General features: G+C 43.5%; 1 protein-coding gene across 1 annotated transcript in view; it reads right to left on the bottom strand.

Moving 5' to 3' along the window:
- The window catches only part of BEAN1 (brain expressed associated with NEDD4 1), a 54,859-nt gene extending 47,221 nt beyond the window's left edge, over positions 1–7,638 (bottom strand). The window contains exons 1-2 of the mRNA XM_063410705.1: positions 6,926–7,638; positions 5,469–5,543 (exon numbers count right to left, since the gene is read on the bottom strand). Coding sequence (XP_063266775.1) covers positions 5,469–5,543; positions 6,926–6,956 — 106 coding nt within the window. The 5' untranslated portion in view covers positions 6,957–7,638. The remainder of the gene's footprint in view (positions 1–5,468; positions 5,544–6,925) is intronic.
- Positions 7,639–17,151: the final 9,513 nt, after the last annotated feature.

Here is a 17,151-nt window from a genome sequence, read left to right as displayed (position 1 = left end):
TCTTCCAGCTGGGACTTAAGAACTCACAATTACTCTCTCCCTAAGAGTATCTGGGATCTCTTGTGTAAAGCTCATCTTTTTAAATCCTGAGGCCTTGCTGTAGAAACAGCTTCCCCACTGGAATGGAGACCTGCCTGCATTTGTCATCTAGCCATAAAAAAACCATTACAGGTTCTCAGTAAGTGGAAACTGAATTCAGAGAATTATTCTCTTGTTAGCAAGAGTCAGTGCCAGGTAACAGACAGACAGCAACCCAGCAGCCAGGAGAGCCTGACTTTCTCCTTAAGTTCCTGTGTAATTTCCAGCTATTAATTTTTTTTTTGCCAGCCTTCCCTGCTCACCTTTTGTGTTTTCTAGATACCTGTTATCTGAAAGGACAAGGCCAGTTGTTTAGTGCAGAACCTAGAGTGATTGAGTTTCAGTTTTAGTTGGGCCTTTTAAGTAGAAGTAATCTTGTAGCAATTTTGCAGCTAAATCAAAATAAAGCTAGGATGCTGAAAACCTGTAAAGATCAGATCCTTATAGAGCTGCTTTTCTTAAACCATAAAATTAATAAAGATTACTTGTCAATGAAGGGATAAACAATTGGTGAAAGACAAATCCTCATTTTAAAGACAGAAACAGAGGGATTAACATGCTTGCAACTAAAAAGAGCAATTAAAAGATAAGAAACTTAGAATTAAAGAGCCCACAGAAACAAAATGTCATAAAAGAACTATTTGTATTAAGAGTAGAGGTCATGGGCCTTTGGCTGCAATGTCCTTTAGTGAATTATTTCCACAGGTTCTTGAGGACTGTAGGCTTCCCTATGTCATATAATGTCATTCAAAAACAAAAAGTCAGAGGTATCTCAGGAAGTTCCAGCAAGAAATGTATTAAGTCTTGGAGCTAAAATCCCTGTTTGCATAAATGCTGTCAAAGTCAGCTCAATTGCTTCTGCTAGCTCTGAACTGGAGGCCAAGACTTCAAAGCATCTGAGGACAAACTGTAGGGAAGCTTTACAGAGGAGTCCACCTCTCCTGGAGAGATGCTCTGCATAAAGGTATCTGGGTGTGTGCCTGAACACATAGCTCAAACAAGATCTAAACCAAACCTCCCCCTACTCTCCTCTCAGAGGTTTCTTTATTGGGCTGCTTGTAGCAGCTTGATGAGAGCCCCTCCAAAAACTGAAGCATCATTTTATTTATTTGCTAGGGAGCAGGTTAGGACTAGACTCTGTGTGTTTGCAATGCAGGTGCATGGGGACTATGCATCTATTATTTCCTAATCTATTATTTCAAGTGGAGAAGTGTGAGTTGGGAGAAGCTCCTTGAAATGAAAGCATTAAGTCAGTAGGTACAATGTAAATTAATGACTTGGGATTTGTCAGCTTACATCCTCATACAGGAGGATGAGAAACTGTCAGGCTTGGAGAGAAATGGATCCCTTCCTAGTGCAGATTCCAGCCTAATAAAAAATTAAAAGGTGAAGAAATTATTCTTCATCTAACAGATGATTTCAAGCCATCATAATATGAACTGATGTCAGAAAGGTGGCTATTACTTAGTAGGAGAGAGGAACAAAGGATTCCAAGGTGTGGTTCTGTAGGTATTTAAGCATCCTTCCCTCCTGCACAACTGGAGTCATTAAAACATGAAGTGCAATGTGGAAAACTGTAGGGAGATATGGGGTATGCCCTTAAGGAAAAGGAGATGGGAACCTCTTCAGCACCTTCAGAAAAACATCCACATTTGGAGAAGAAATAGAGTGAGGGAAGAAAAGAGCAGACTATTCTGGGGATTAAATTTTGCTGTGCACTTAAGAGAAGAGGGGGGCAACTGCAGTGCATGTCCCTCACTGTCAGGCACGGCAGACCTACGTGGTATCTGGCATTTTTGATAGAGAGACTGATAATGGGTGGTGGATGTTGGTGCTTTGATCACTGGCACTTCTTAAGGCATCCCATAAGTGCAAGGGGATGTCCTGCTGTGCTGCACACAAGTCTTGCTGCAGATTTGTCAGGCCTTCTCTGAAACTCCTGGCATTCTGTACCTCTCCAGGCCAGCAGCACCCACCAAAGCTGGAAGCAGTCTCCTGTCTTTCTGCATATCTCAAGTCTGGGACAGCCAGAAGAACTCCTGAAGGTGCTTGCACAGACCCCAAATCACCCAGTCTTTCCCCAGTTTGGACTGAGGCACTGGGCTCCACCCATGCCAAGGAATATGAAGTTATGTCCCTGCTGACGTTGTGCTCCCTGTCATTGGGAACTGTGTCTGTGCCTCAGACAACTGCACTAAACTGGCTGAGTTGGGAGTGGGAAAAAGACAGGATTTGCCATCAGGAGCTGCAGAGTCCCCAGTATTCAGCAGTGGAGAGAGCATTTTATTCTTGCTGTGTGCAGAAAGAGCTCCTTGTTAATAAGTAGAAGTTTATTCATCCTTTCACTGCTGTCCTGGGGTCTTAGGGTGCAGCTCTCATTGCTGGAGTCTGTGGCAGCACAGCTGGCAGCCAGCTGTGCTCTTCTTGTCCCCAAGCAAGGTACTGAGGGACAGCCTCCAAGGTGGCTCTGTGGATTCCAGCACGAGGATTTTCTTGCCCTTTTCCCTTGTGGGAGGTGTTCCTGTGCCTGTCTTAGGTGGGGTTTTGTGTGCAGAGAGCCCCAGTAGGAATGCTTCTGTTCCTCCTTGATTTGGTGAGAGAATTTTGTTTAGTTAGAATAAGTTTGTAGACTCTCTAAAGATTCTAAGAAAGGAATCTTAGTGCTGGATTTTAAAATGCTGTCTATATATTTTAAAGCTTTATTTTTTGTCATTCATGCATGCAAATGAATATATTACATATCTCTGGACATTTCTTATGCTCTTAGATATAAAAGCAGGGATGTAGTTGAATGGGACTATCATAAATACTTAAAGTTTGAATACATAACTATAGAGTCACTAAAGAGCTGGAAATAACTATCTTTTTCCAATAATACATATGTACTGGTATGATCTGGGTAATTGATTGAATGATGAGTTGGTTTGTTTGGTTTTACTTGTGTCTACAACAACTTTCCTCAGATAAATCTCTGAAGTGCAGGGAAGGAGGTGGAGGAGGCAGGCACATGCAGAAAAGGAAGGTAGTTTGCATAGAATAATTTTTCTGCATTTTTAGTTCTCTGACAGTTTTTGCACCCCTTCAATTAAGCATTTGAAACACAGACTGAGGTTCATGACTGCTGATTAATAATTTATATTAATTATTTTCTACAGATAAATCTGACTTTTTATTCTGAAAACCAACCAACCATCCAAAAACAGCTGACAAAAACCTAGAAACAATTTGCAAAGAAAAGACAATGTTTCTCTCAGAAAGAAACATATAAAGCAGGAAAGTCGAAACAAATTCTACGTCTGACTAGGAAGTTCTGTTAAATGCTGACCCTGTCAGCCCACCTTGGCTCTGTGTGGTTGAAGTCACTGGGCTCCATCCCTGAGTGTTCTCTTTCCTGGACTTTGCTCGTGGGACTTTTTCCCTTTGTCCTGGACAAGAGCAGGATTCCCCAGGCACAGCTGACTGTGTATGGGCAGAGAGCAGTCCTGCTCCTGGGCCTTTGCCCTTGCTTAAGAAATTCAGTGTTTGGAGAGCAAACAGTTTTGGTACCTGGCCTACATGAGTGCTGTAGAGCTGTAGAGGCCACTGTGGAGTCTCCTTCCTGTGGCACTCCAAACAGCCTGGGGTAACTCCAGTTGTCCACATTTGCTGTAAAATCATCCCATGAGCAGCGGTTTGGTTTCTGGATAATGCCCACCTGGTACTGTGTTAATATCACCTGTTCCTGTTGATGGAACACTTCAGAGCCCAGGCATTACAGGAATTAAAGCTGGGAGCCCTTGTGGAGAGGGCCAGAGTGTCAGGCCTGCCTGAGTTGAGGCTGAAGGAAAACCATGGTCTAAACACTTAATTTTGTAGGCACCTGAGTGGAAGTGAGAGCAGTCCTCAGACTCCTCCGAACTGTTTGCTGCAATTGTGCTACTACAGAACTCTGCTATCTAAACCCATTGCAATACAAAGCTGTCCTGCAATGAAGTGCTGGGAAACATCACTCTGTGCATTATATAAACCAAACATTTCCAGGGGAAAATAATCTCAGCATTCTTTTTGCAATATTGACCTGTAACAACACCAGCACAACACAGTGATTTTCTTGCCAAGCCCACAGGCAGTTCACTAACAAATGAGGAGACTGCCAATGCAGCTAATACCAATGTCCACATTTCCGTACTGCTATCACGTATTTTCTGTGACTTGGGTGATGCCAACTGGGCATCTATTAGGCAGCAGCTAAGAATTTTGCAGTTGCTCTTCAGCCCAGCTTTAATGTGGTGTTTTGGAGGAGTGTAAGGGATTTCTAGGCAATCTGAAAGACAGCACTTGGCATTGACTTGGTTTTTGCACTGTCTTCACCTTTACCGACCAAACTCTGCTCTCAGTTACCAAAGCTATCTTAGGGATAGATTCTAAAAATCCCTACTGTGGCCAGCTTCTGGGTTCTGACTGTATTGCTGTCACAACCTATTGTGACAGCAAACATTAAAATGGGTATGATTTCTGGTCTGTGAATGACTGATTGACTTTGAGTTCTTCCATGTATGTTCCGAAGTAAATTAGGGGAACTTCTTGTCTGCTCTTCCTTTAAACTGCGCTTTAATTGTATGATTTCTCAGCCATGATGGGAATGAACAGTGTTACAAAGTCACAGTCTCATTAATTATAACATTATAGCACAGCTTTTCTTGAGCTGCAGCCCTTGCTCCAAGAGGACTCTCGGTGGGTTTAATTGTTGTGAGTATATTTTTCTCATTAGGCACTCTTGCATACAAGACACTGGACATGCTGCCCTGCTTCTCTGCATGCACGTGGTTTTCTGCCAAAATAGGACCACTGACACGAGGATAATTGGCTCCTATAATGCTGCATTTCCTTTCCAAAAAACCTTCATGTAATGACTACAAAAGGCAGTCATAAAGAGGAGAGCAGAAGGAAGTCAAACGTCAGGAATTGTTTTATTTCAATGACTGGAAGTAATTTTTAGCCACATTTGTTTCACTAGTGAGTGCCAAAATGATATAAATTTTGACTGATGTCAGTGTGCTCCATTTGTCAATTTGCTAGTTTGTTGTTGTGGGAGAAAATGCGGAAAGGAGGATTTTTTTCTTTTTTTTAAAACAAAATACTTAAGTATTTGTACCTGACACTAAATTTTATGGTCCTTCATTTCAGACAACTCTGTAATTTCTGTGAGTTTGGTCTGCCTAAAGATGACAAGGTTAAAGACATTTCTTTTAACTCAGTTTTTTCTCAGTCAGGAAGCTATTTGCTTTTTACTGGATTGATGTTTATCTGCTAGAGAACTTTAAATATAATATTCCTGCAGCTGTACATGACTGCAAAGCATGCCAATAATGCAGTTTAAAAAAAAAAAGAAAGAAAAAGAGATTACTTACGAAGATTGGAATAATTGCTGCCTATCCCAATATTGATGGAGCTTCCAGAGATGAGAGGAAGATAGAAGAAAATAACTAAAAAGGGAAAAATGAAGAGAAAGGTCTTAATAGCAGTTTAGTTTTGTTTAGTACCAGATGTGAGCTCAAAACACGCTGAGTTAAGGTTCACCTCCTCTCTCTGGGCAGGATTGCACATCTCAGACCCTGAATGCACACAGAGATGTAGCTTAAATGGGGGGAAACACCAAACAAGCCATTGCTTCATACTTCCAGGAATCCCTCCTGTTCAGGAAATTAGATTAATGCCTCTCAGATTCCAAACCCCACGTATAAACAACAATGTGTTACATAAATATGCTAATTATTGTTAAGTCATTCACCAGTCTCTGAAATAGGCACCTACCACTGTAAACCGAATAACCACACAACTTGATTTGTGTGAGTGCAGCTTGAATACATCAGGCGTGTGTGTGCCAAACTGCGTTGGAATAAATTTTGTCTAAAATTTGATACACATACTCCCCCTATGCACTTAGGCATTAATATTTATAACTTGCTCTTCAAAGATTTATATTTACAGGCAACAAAATGCACACGAGGAAAACGTGCCCTAAATAACCAAATCTTTAGATTTCTTAAAAGATGAGCTCGTTTGCGACTGCAGACGGATTTTAAGCCCGATCCCCGAGAGTCGCTCGCTGTGTCACAGACTTGGGCTCGGGGTCTTGGCGCTGCCCTGCCCGGCCCGCTGCGCTCCCACCGCGGGCACGGCCGGGAACGGGCTGCTCCCTTTTCGGAAGGGGGCCCGGCCCACACAAAGTTTCGGGCACGGTGCTTTGGGCTGTGGGATCCTCGCACCCGCGGCAGGGCGGTAACCCACGGCCCCCCTCACCACCCGGGCGGGATCGGCCCCTCACAGCCTGCCCCATCGGACCGGGATCGGCCCCTCAGAACCTGCCCCATAGGACCGGGATCGGCCCCTCAGAACCTGCCCCATCGGACCGGGATCGGCCCCTCAGAACCTGCCCCATCGGACCGGGATCGGCCCCTCAGAACCTGCCCCATCGGACCGGGATCGGCCCCTCAGAACCTGCCCCATCGGACCGGGATCGGCTCCTCACCGCCTGCCTCAGCCGGCACGGATGGTCCCTCAGAGCCTGCCCCACGCGGCACGGCTCGGCCCCTGCCTTGTACCCCGGCACGGCTTGCTCCTTTCCCCAGCTTGATTCCTTCCTTACCCCGGCTCGGCTCAGCTCTTGCCTTTCCGCGGCTCGGTTCAGCCGGTCTTATCCCGGCTGAGGCTCTGCCTTTCCCCAGCCTCTGCCCTACCCCATCTCAGTCCCTGCCTCTCCTCAGCCCGCTCCAGCCCCTGTCTTCCCCCAGCCCGCTCCAGCCCCTGTCTTCCCCCAGCCCGCTCCAGCCCCTACCTTCCCCCATGCCGCCCTGCCCTGCCTTACCCCAGCCCGCCGCCGTGCCCGCTGTCTCCATCCGCCCCCGCCGCGGCTCCCCGGGGGCCGGCGGGGCCCCGCCGCCTGCTGCCGTGCGCGGGGCCGGAGCGGGGCCGGGCCGGAGCCGGCGGCCCCGGGCTGGGGGCAGGGGGGCGGGTGACCCCCGCCCCGCGGGCAGGGCCGCACATGCCGGGGGCAGCGCGGGGGGGCCCGGGGCCGCACATGCCGGGGCTGACCCCGCCGCTCATCCCTCCTGCGGCAGCGGCGAGCGGCGCTGCCGGGGCTGCTGCGGGGATTCGCTGCCTGCATGAGGAGCTGTAGGCGGATAGCGGCTCCGGAAAGCCGAGTCCAGCCCAGCACTTCGGCTGAAAGGGAGGGACTGCCTGGAGTAAACCCACGGGGATGGACGGCATTATCTGGCTGTGCGGAGGATATCATTCCGTGGGGCTGGATGGGGACTAGGAGGAGGATTGTGGTCATGTAGTCATGTAGTCCAAACGAGAGCTAAACCCACTTTACAGCAGTAAGATCTACTTGTTACCAGGAATGTTGGGGACGTTTCTCACTGTGCTTGGTAAATGCTCTGGTGCTGGATACAGAGGGAACAGGGCTGCAGTAGGTACTGAAGAGTATGAGCTTTATAACTCCTTGTTTGCTTCTCAGAAAAGCATCATTAGCTTTTTAGGTAAAGAATGAATGAAATGAGACCCCTTTTCTGAATGTCCTGTCAGGAGTTCGGGGTTTTTTATGATCCAAGTTCCACTGGCAGTTTCTGTCAGCCACACACTCATTTGCTCTGCAGGACACTGCAGAGTGCTCCCACCGATCCTGTTTGTAGGGACGTGGAGCTGGAGCTCCACGCGTGTGCGGACAGCCTTCTTTACCTCCCTGTCCCTGGGTGCTTTTGTAGCCTGCAGAGCAAGTTCTCACAATCAGAACAGCTTTGCTGTCAATATTTAGGCTGTTCAGCTTCTCCTTGTTTTAGCAGTGATGGATGCAGGGCTGTAATGAAGTTTGGGGTTGATATAAAACATGTGAACTCCCTGGTAAAAAGTTTCCTGCTGTCACTGATCACATTTTTTTTTCATTTTCTGTTATTTTTAAATCCAGGCAAGCATTAAGAGAGTCTAAGGCAATTGAAATGAAGGTGTATAGGAATTTACAGGTGTGTTTCCTTATGGCTCAGAGAAACCTCTACCAGTTACCAAAACTATAGTACCTTGATACCCTAAAATTCCTTAGAATGCTGCTGCAGGAGTTACCTTGTAATAAATTTCTTCAACCCCTCAGAATGTTTGACTCCTTGAAAGACTCCTCATTTATAATTTCAATAAACGGAAATTGCATGGCTTCTTTTAAGGGTCTTTGTTCTTTGATTATGGCATGAAAGTGTGAATATGGACATGCATCAGAAAATCTGATTTTCTGTGTGTTGGGTTTTGGATATGTGTCCCTTGGCCTCATTCTGCCTGTCAAGAATCATATGTATGTAACACTGCACTTAAGGATATCAAAATATTTTCTCCCCTTTAAAGTTCAGGAATTCCTAATGTTAAGTACTTCTGCAAATTTTGGTGATGGAATCTTTGTTCAATGGCACCTCACATTTACTCACAGTATCAGTATTAAGTTTAGGCCTGACAGACTTGCAGGTCTTAAGTTTGACTGAAATATCCATGTTCAGACAATTCAATAAGGTCACAAATCATGGAAAGTGCCTTAGGAAAGTGCCTGACTGAGAAATCTCTCTTTCAGCTTGGCTTTAGAGCCCTTTTTGTGAGAGTCTTGTACTTTTGCTGCAGTAGGAGTTGCAACTGCTTCTGAGACAGAGAACATTTGTTTCTGGGTCAGACAACACAGTGCCCAACAGGATCCATCAGAGCCTGCAGGAACATCCCTGCAGTTAGCAGGAATCCCTGGGTACCAGCAGTACTGCAGTGCCCAGCTGCAATGGTCTGGAATGCTGTGGGCTTTGCTCACCCCACTGATTGCCAAACCTGCATCACATGCATGTGGAGATGGGGTAGTTTCTTACCCTTTTTCCTGTGTGTTTTTCACCTTTTAGACTTTCCTGTGTCGCTCCTCCAGCTGTGCAGCTGAGTGGAAGCTGGCTGTGGAGTGGGACTCGGGCCAGACTCGTATTTGTGCACCCTGTGTTGTGTCACAGCGATACCACAGGTAGCTTAGCTATTTAACATCCTTAGCTGTTTCTTCTGGTAGCATCTGCTTTTCGGTTTTGGTAAAATGGGTTTTTATTAAAGAAAATTTGCCACAAAGAAAGGATTTAACACATAGGAGTTTGGTTATGGATGGTATTTGAGAGAGCTGGAACAAAAATAAAAACTATTCAGTACTCCTGCTATGCAGTATTCCTATCTATTGACTTTAGGTTACTTTGTCCTTCTTGAGACATCACAGAGCAGGGGAGACAAGGCAGTGCCTGTGTGAACCTGAGTGGTTCCAGTCTGAATTCTGCCATCTTCTCATTTTTTCCCAGTCTACAGAAATGAGGAGTGTGACTGACTGGGAGCCCAAGAACATTTAGGGAAAGTTTGGAATGGTATTCCTTATAGATGGAGCTGCACAGAGTTGCTGTCCACAGTGGCTGTTGCCCAATTTACTGATAAGGAAAAAAAAACCAGTGAAGAACCCTTGGTGAAGACAGATAACTCTATTCTTGGCTGATTTTACATTTTCTCTAGTCAAGGGACTTCATTATAAAGCTGCCATCAGCGCACTGACAGGCCTCGGCTCAGCTTCCCTTCTCCTGGGGTTTGCCTTAGGATCCTTGGAGCTGAGTGGAAGCTGCAGTCTGGTAGCCAATTTTTGTAAGGCAAAATAAATTTTCTTGCTATAATGAAATAACTTGACTGAGAATTTTTATGTATTCGTAGCAGGATGTTTAGGGGATACTGTTCACCACATCTTTTGCTTTGTGGAAAAGGTGGTAATGAAATAAATGTCAGTTGGATTATACAATTAGTCGTAGATAAAATGCCTCAGGATGAGCAAAATCGATTATGGGAACAGGAATACCTTTTCTGCATGGAAAATCTGGGAGCAGTGAGATTTCATCACTGCTGTAGAGCCTGCAGAGCTCTCTGCCCTCGCATCACCTCGGCCAGCTCATTCTGCCCTGTGCTGGGCACTCCCAGTGCTCTGGCACTGCTGGAAAAGCTGATTACACCAGATCCTGGGCTCAGGGAATTCCTTGTTGGAGTCTCCACGGAGTGGTGGAGCAGGCTGAGTAAAACTGTGCCTGCTGCTGAGAGCAAAAGAGGTCAGGAAAAGAGGCTCTGCAGTTTGTGGAAGCATCTCCTGCTTTCACAGCTCCCTGGGTTCTGAAATGTAATAAAAAGAGTGCTTTGAATGAAAAGTTTTCAAATTTTCTGACAAAACCCAAACAAACAGATGTTTGCCAGGTTTTAAATATTTTCTGAGTTTGGTCTTATTGTAGAATTACTAACAAAGGAATTTTCTCCATGCTGAAAGCTATTTTAATGAAAAGGGTTGAATTTTAAATATATACATTTACTGTAGAACATTTTCCAGCTGGCATTTATAGGATAGGTAAATTTATTTTGAATAATATTTTCTAGATTTTTAAATCAAATGTTTTTGTTCTTTAGGCATAAAATCTGTCAAGAGAAAAAATAATTTTAAATTATTAATACAGATGAAGCATATCAGTAACAAATATTCCATAGCAGCCTGAAGACCTAAAGGCAGAAGTTCTGTTCTTTTACCTGCCATGTAAAGGAATGAGACCTGGAATTAAGACGCTCTCTTTCTGTAACTGCCATGGCAGGAAAGGATTCTGTAGGAATTTTATGTCATGCCCAAATTCTAGAGGCTATTTTTCTGATTTTTGGCTTACCGACTGTCTTATTCTCTGGAACAAAAGGCACTCTTGGGCTCTGGGGCCAGATTTAGTTTCTTATTTATCCACCTGCTTGCAGACCTTTGAGGAAGATGGTGAGTTATTCTCTCATTGCCTGCTGTGCATTTTTTTTTAATATCTGTATGTATACTAAGAAATAATTTGGTCCAAGATTGTTATTGAAAATCCAGTATTTCCCCTAACTGCATTCAATCTTCCTGATGTCAATTTTTAAGGATGTAGAATGGAAAATTTCATCTCATTGTTCTTTTCCCTCTCATTCTCTGACTCCTTGATTAAATTTATAGCTATTTATGCAATTTATTTTGTGTTGGCCTTTCAAAGACCCTAGAGTATCTGATGATGAATGTAGAGTCTCAGTGTTTATTTCCAGGGTCCTTGAATGGATTTCTTATAAAGGCTAATGGCACTTTCGGAATTAAGGATGGCCAATGGATTACTAACAAATAGAAACATATGTGTCCCTGTAGATACAGAAATATAAATATACAGAAATACTGAATTATGTCATACACAGCATTTAAAAATAGGTAACACCACTACCACCAGCAATAAAAGTAAATATGCATGTCAGAATAGTTAAAACATTTTATGTTGTAGGTCCATTCTTTGACATGGGTGTTGCACTTGGTGCTGGACATCCTGTGTTTGGACGATCAGATCCACCTGTATCCCATGAAACTTGGGTATACCTGTTCCTAAGGTGAGGGCTATCCATGGCCCTGTGGGGGACCAGACTTAAAATCTGGGGCTTTTTGGTGCAGAGTCCATGTCCTGTATTGGCAGAGCTTGGTGTGTGCATCAGAGGTCACAGGAAGGAGCAAAGAGAAGGGAAATGAAAGGAAGTTCCACATTGCAGAGTAGTTGATTGACTATTTAAAAGATTGCTGGTGAGTGTAACCCTCGTAGAGGTTTGAAGTTTTATGATTTAGTTCTTATTTTTTACACTGAAGTAAAGTGTTCATCAGTTACTCTCAGGAAGGTTTTTAAAAGAGGCTTTGATAGAGGGCAGAGAAGGCAGCCCTGCAGTGCTGTTAGTGCAGGCAAGAATGAGAATCCAGCCATGCCTTTGTTCACCTAAACCAAAAGTACAAATGAGGAAAAGGCAGCATGGCAGCAGCCCAAAATGTAATTGTGACCCAACATTGATTTTATCTCTCTGACACCATTGTGTACTAACAAGAAATACTTCTTTCACCTTGAAGTACAAACCCTGTAATTCATTGTGTTTTACCAATGAATGCACAAGTCAGTATTTCTCAATTTTATTACTAGCTTATTTATGAAGTGTTTGTGAATCTGCAGAGCCTCTGAAGGTGGTAAAAAATTTATAAATAAGCAGAGGTGCAAAGTTCCTCACTGGAACTGTGAACTTTTTCATGGTAGTAAGGAAGAGATGCAGACTGGAGATCCAAATGCTTGGGGAGGAATCTTAGGGCTCATGAAATCCTTGTGCAACCCCAGCATAGTTTAAATGGCATTGGGCTGGCAAAATAGAGGGTAGAATAAGGCCCTGGGAAGGCTCCTGCCCTAGAGGAATTGCCATGAGATGCAGAAAGCAGTGACAGAAAAGGGAATGATTCAAATGTAGCCAAATTTTATATGAAAAAAAAAGAAAAAAAAAATCAGTGCCCTCCAGGTTTTCTGACAGACTGGTACCGCTTCTGAAACAAGACATGCATTTTTATAAACTATTAATGATTAAAGTAAGGGTATAACCCATTCTCTTGTTTAACAGTTTTGCCCTGTGGGAATAAATGTGCAGTAGGATAAGCAATTAGTTTAAAGCCTGAAGAGCAGAAGAGTTCACGTGCTAGGAGAGAGGAGCTCTGTGATAAATGATGTGCAGAGGTGGGACACCAGGGCAGTCAGGGGCATTGTGCAAGCCCTTTGCAGAGAAGTGCGAGACAGGCTGGGGACAAAATAACAAAGAGCAAAGCAAAGGAGGAGGAGCAGACACTGAGGGTTTGCAACACAAAAAAGTTGTACTGGGATTTGGGGCAAAACTTGGACAGCCTGGACAGGTGTTTAATACAATGGGAAGAGCAAACAAGGTAGCACAAACTGAAAGTTGGCACCCCAACTCAGAGGTGCTGGGGTGCTGCAGCCCTCAGACTGCAACAATTTCTGGTCAGCCTTTGTGTACGCTTGGGACAGAACACGATGTTCCCAAAATTGGTGGTGAAATTATAAAGGAGCAGGGGTGAATTGAACACTCTAAGGCAGAAGTGAGCCAGAGCCAGTACAGCTGTCTGCAGAGGGAAATGATGATGGAGTAGCTGGGAAAAGAGAAAGGAATTGAAGGGGAAGGAAGCCACAGGCTGCCTGAGTTGGTGATTTGTAGTTAGGACAGCCACTTTTTTGTTCCTTAGTACTTAAAAGGACAATTGACTTTTATCAGAAGCCCAATAGAAACAATTGAATAGTACAAACACAAGCACTGGAGGTGTGTCTCTGCCACTCCTGCTTTCATTACTTTACAGCACAAGGTGGACAGAGGAGCATGCCCTTCTTACTAACTCACATTTGGTCCAAGCTGAACCGAAAATGTGCTGAGTGTCAAACAGGGGATGGGAAAAGTAAATGGCAATTAGATTTTTTTTTTTTAATTTGGTTGGTGATTAGCTTGAAAAGTGACCAAATTTGGTTGGTTGGGTTTTCTTTGTTTTGTTTTGTTGGTTTTTAAATTTCATTTTAATTCCAGTGTATGCTTTGTACTTTATTGTTTGGAATAGGTTACTATTTTAGAGGCTCATTTATTCTGGTTGCTAAAAGTTCTTATCATTAATCTATCTGTCATTAAAGTATAACATGAACACAATGTGCAGGTTCTCATCCATGAGCTCTGATGATAATTTGTTTCAAATCTCTAACAAAAAAAAAACACTCCCAAGGTCTACAAAATGAGTGCCTGTTAAATACTAAATTATTCAGTTTACTCTAAGAAGCTTCAGAATTGAGCCTTGGTGTTATGATGTTGTTAAATACTACTTTGTTTTTGAAATTTTTAACCAATTTATATATGTATATTTCTGTGCCAGCAGTTAGATTTTCAGGTCATTGTTGCTACACAACAATGCAAGCATCCTAGTGCAAAAAAGCTATTGTCCCAATGACTGTAATTCTCCTTTTAGATCATCCAGCATCAGAAACAAGGATGTTATCCAGTGCTGATGTGCCCAGAAGTCACCAAGAATATGACATTTATTCATGTTTGAGCATGCAGAGGGAACAAAACTAACTAAAATATAGTATGAGCAGCTGATTTCCATGCTCATCTAAAACTATCTCACAGCACTCCCTGCTTCTGCCACTGAAACACTCAGAGCTCATTTTAATTCTGAAAGTCACCTTTACTCAACCCATCACTGCAGAGGAAAAGGACTCAACCTGTGCTGCCTTCTGCTCCCAGATACTGTGTGAGGCACTGGCAACGAGCTTGGGAGCCTTAAAAAAATAACAAAGAAAAAATCCAATGCAATTGTTCAGGTGCTGGAATATAATCAGAAGGTCAAGTCTTGCTTATTCTGGGGCACTTGGATTGCTGATACCACCAGTAACAGTTTGGATCTGAAGAAGTTATTTAAACAATGCTGGACTTTGGTATTTTATATGAAATAAATTAATTGCAGGTCCATCTTCAAAGCAATAACTGTGGCCAAAAGGTGATTACACATTTCTTTTAGTACTGAGTGAGGGTCAAGATCAAAACCATATAGGTATTAAATCTTAGAACTGAAAACATGTATTCATATGTATATATATAAATATAAAAATGGGTCTACATGATCTCTATTGCCAGATCTTGAAATATAATATATCTATCAAGCAGTTGTAGCATGTTTTACCACCAGAAATATTTGGTTTAAATGACCAAGTTTTAAGAAGGAAAGAGAATATGTGGATTTATAAATTCCAGATGCATTTGCTCTCCTGACAAGAAAAATACCTTTTTTCTCTTATAAATACAACAGATATTAATAACATGAATGCAGGGTGTGCAATATCAATTTTTCCAGCCAGTTTCCACTGATCACACCTTAAAAAGGATATGTCTCCCCTCTGCTCTGAAACATGAGATTGAATTGGGGGATATTCCCAGAAGAGCTCTCCAGGAACAGCTGATATCACCCTCCAACTGCTACCTGTGGTTCTTTTGGCAGTGTGAAAGCCAATCCATCTGACACACATGTGCACCTGGCTTGGCAAATACTGATAAAAAACCAAGTGTTGGCCCTTGATATTCAAGTCAAAATGAAAAAAAAACCAATCTGTGAATACGTAGAGACACTGTCCTTGAGCAAGAAGAGGTGCATGAAGAGAGTTGGTGCATGATTTAAAAAGGTGAGAAAGCCTTGTTTATGTGGTACAAGTTGAGCTCAGGTTGCTTGCAGTGCCACAGCAGGGTGACTGTGGTTCCTGCTTGTGGATCTCCTGGAAAATAAATGTGGTACAAGTTTATGTGGTACAAGTTGAGCTCAGGTTGCTTGCAGTGCCACAGCAGGGTGACTGTGGTTCCTGCTTGTGGATCTCCTGGAAAATAAACACAAGGACTGGGAGCATCACTGCCCAGGGTGCAGCAGAGAAACCTCCAGCTGTGCTGCTGCTGGGGCACCAAGTCCTCGTTCCCCTGCCTGATGCTGGTTCTTTGGGGCTGGATTAAGCCCAGGGGATGCAGGGAGAGTGCAGCTGGCACTTTGCTGTGTGGGTGGCTGTTTCTCAGGGTATGAAATGCATTAAATGATCACATACTCAGTTCAAAGCCCTGGGGAAATGCATTATTTACCACCCTGCCTCCTGATGGTGTTTAGTCTGGAGCTAAGTGCAGCTTTGGCTGCAGTGATCAATGTGCAGAACCTGTGGGGCTGCCAGGAATGGATTTGGGAGCCATGCTGAGGACACTCTTATTACACTGCTTTTCTATTGCTTTCAAAATCACTTTGTATCTGACAATGTGAACTGACAGCAAAATGAAAACATGTCCCACCCACTCAGGGCTTTCTGTACATGTTCTTCCTTTCTTTTCCCTTTAGTTGCCCTACGTGGGAGGCTGGGTGTAGATCTTACCCTCGCTGGAGACCAAAATTTGGCTGCAGACAAAATTTCAATGGTGCCAAAATTTAAATGATGCAGACACAGCCCTGTGGGGGTTGGGAGGAAAGGAGGGGAATTTATTGCTGGGAAGGGATTAGTGCTGCTGTAGAGAGATCTATTTACAGAGTCCACCCACCCTCAAGGGGCTCTGTACATGAACTTGGATTTGGGATTTGCATGGTGCTTCCCTGGGAGGGCTTAAAATGGGCATCAGAGAGAGGGAGACCAGGCATTGTTATGTGAGATTACACATGGGTTTAGAAGCTTACACAAGGCACAGGAAAAATGCACCTTTCTGTATGACATGTAGTTTTTCAAGTTTTATTACATAAAGACATCTAAGCCCCATTAATTCACTGAGAAATCCTCATTGAAGTGATCAGTTTATGAAAATTACCTTCCTGCCATTGAGTGGAATTAATTGCTAATGAAAAAAAAGGTGTATCAAGACACAAGACAACATAATATATGAATAATGTATTTTTGCTGTATTTTGCTAAGTTAAGAAAAATTCAAGTGATATGACCTTACTTACTCCTTATATATATATATAGCCCCACAATCATCACTTATGTTTTATTAAAAAATAAACAATTAGTTGAGCAGATAAACTACCTTTTTTTTGAGCACTAGGCTGTTATTCAAAACAAGGATTACTTGTGAGAAAAATCAGAATCCTAGAGCAGCTGTAGCCAGAGATGGGATTAAACAAAATGCCTTAATACTCAACCATGACATTAGAGGCTGAGGATAAATGCAGACCGTTGATGAGGTTTGTATACAAATTGGCTTAGACCATGTCTTACCTTTGGAGAGGAGTCCATTGGAACAGTAAAGCTGATGGACACGGAAAAGATCTACTCTCTGCAGGTCAAAGCTGTGTAGGAGGCTCTGATGAGGTGCTGCTGTCACTGACTTTGGGATCTGATGTGGCCAAAGAGGACTGGGTTTCCCTGTGGCTCTGCTGCCATTTTTCAGCTGTAGGGAGTGTCTCTTTCTGTAGAATGTAGAAAAACAAAGCAGATCTAATTAATTCAGATTGGAACCTCATGATGTTCATTGGGATGGGTGGAGTGCAACAAGAAGAGGGATTTGGGCTCTTGTTTGGAAAAGGTGGGGATGTGAGGGAGGAGAAAGGTGTTTGGGGTCTGTGTGAAGGGAACAGCTCCCAGTTTAGGAAGGTAGGATGTAGGGATAACAAACTCGAAGCTGAGCAAGCCCAAACTGTTCTCAGAAGAGG

Source organism: Prinia subflava, chromosome 13 (genome assembly GCF_021018805.1).
Source record: "Prinia subflava isolate CZ2003 ecotype Zambia chromosome 13, Cam_Psub_1.2, whole genome shotgun sequence".
NCBI classification, from domain to species: domain Eukaryota; kingdom Metazoa; phylum Chordata; class Aves; order Passeriformes; family Cisticolidae; genus Prinia; species Prinia subflava.
The sequence above is the reverse complement of the archived record's forward strand: the minus strand, read 5'-3'. Positions and strand labels throughout refer to the sequence as shown.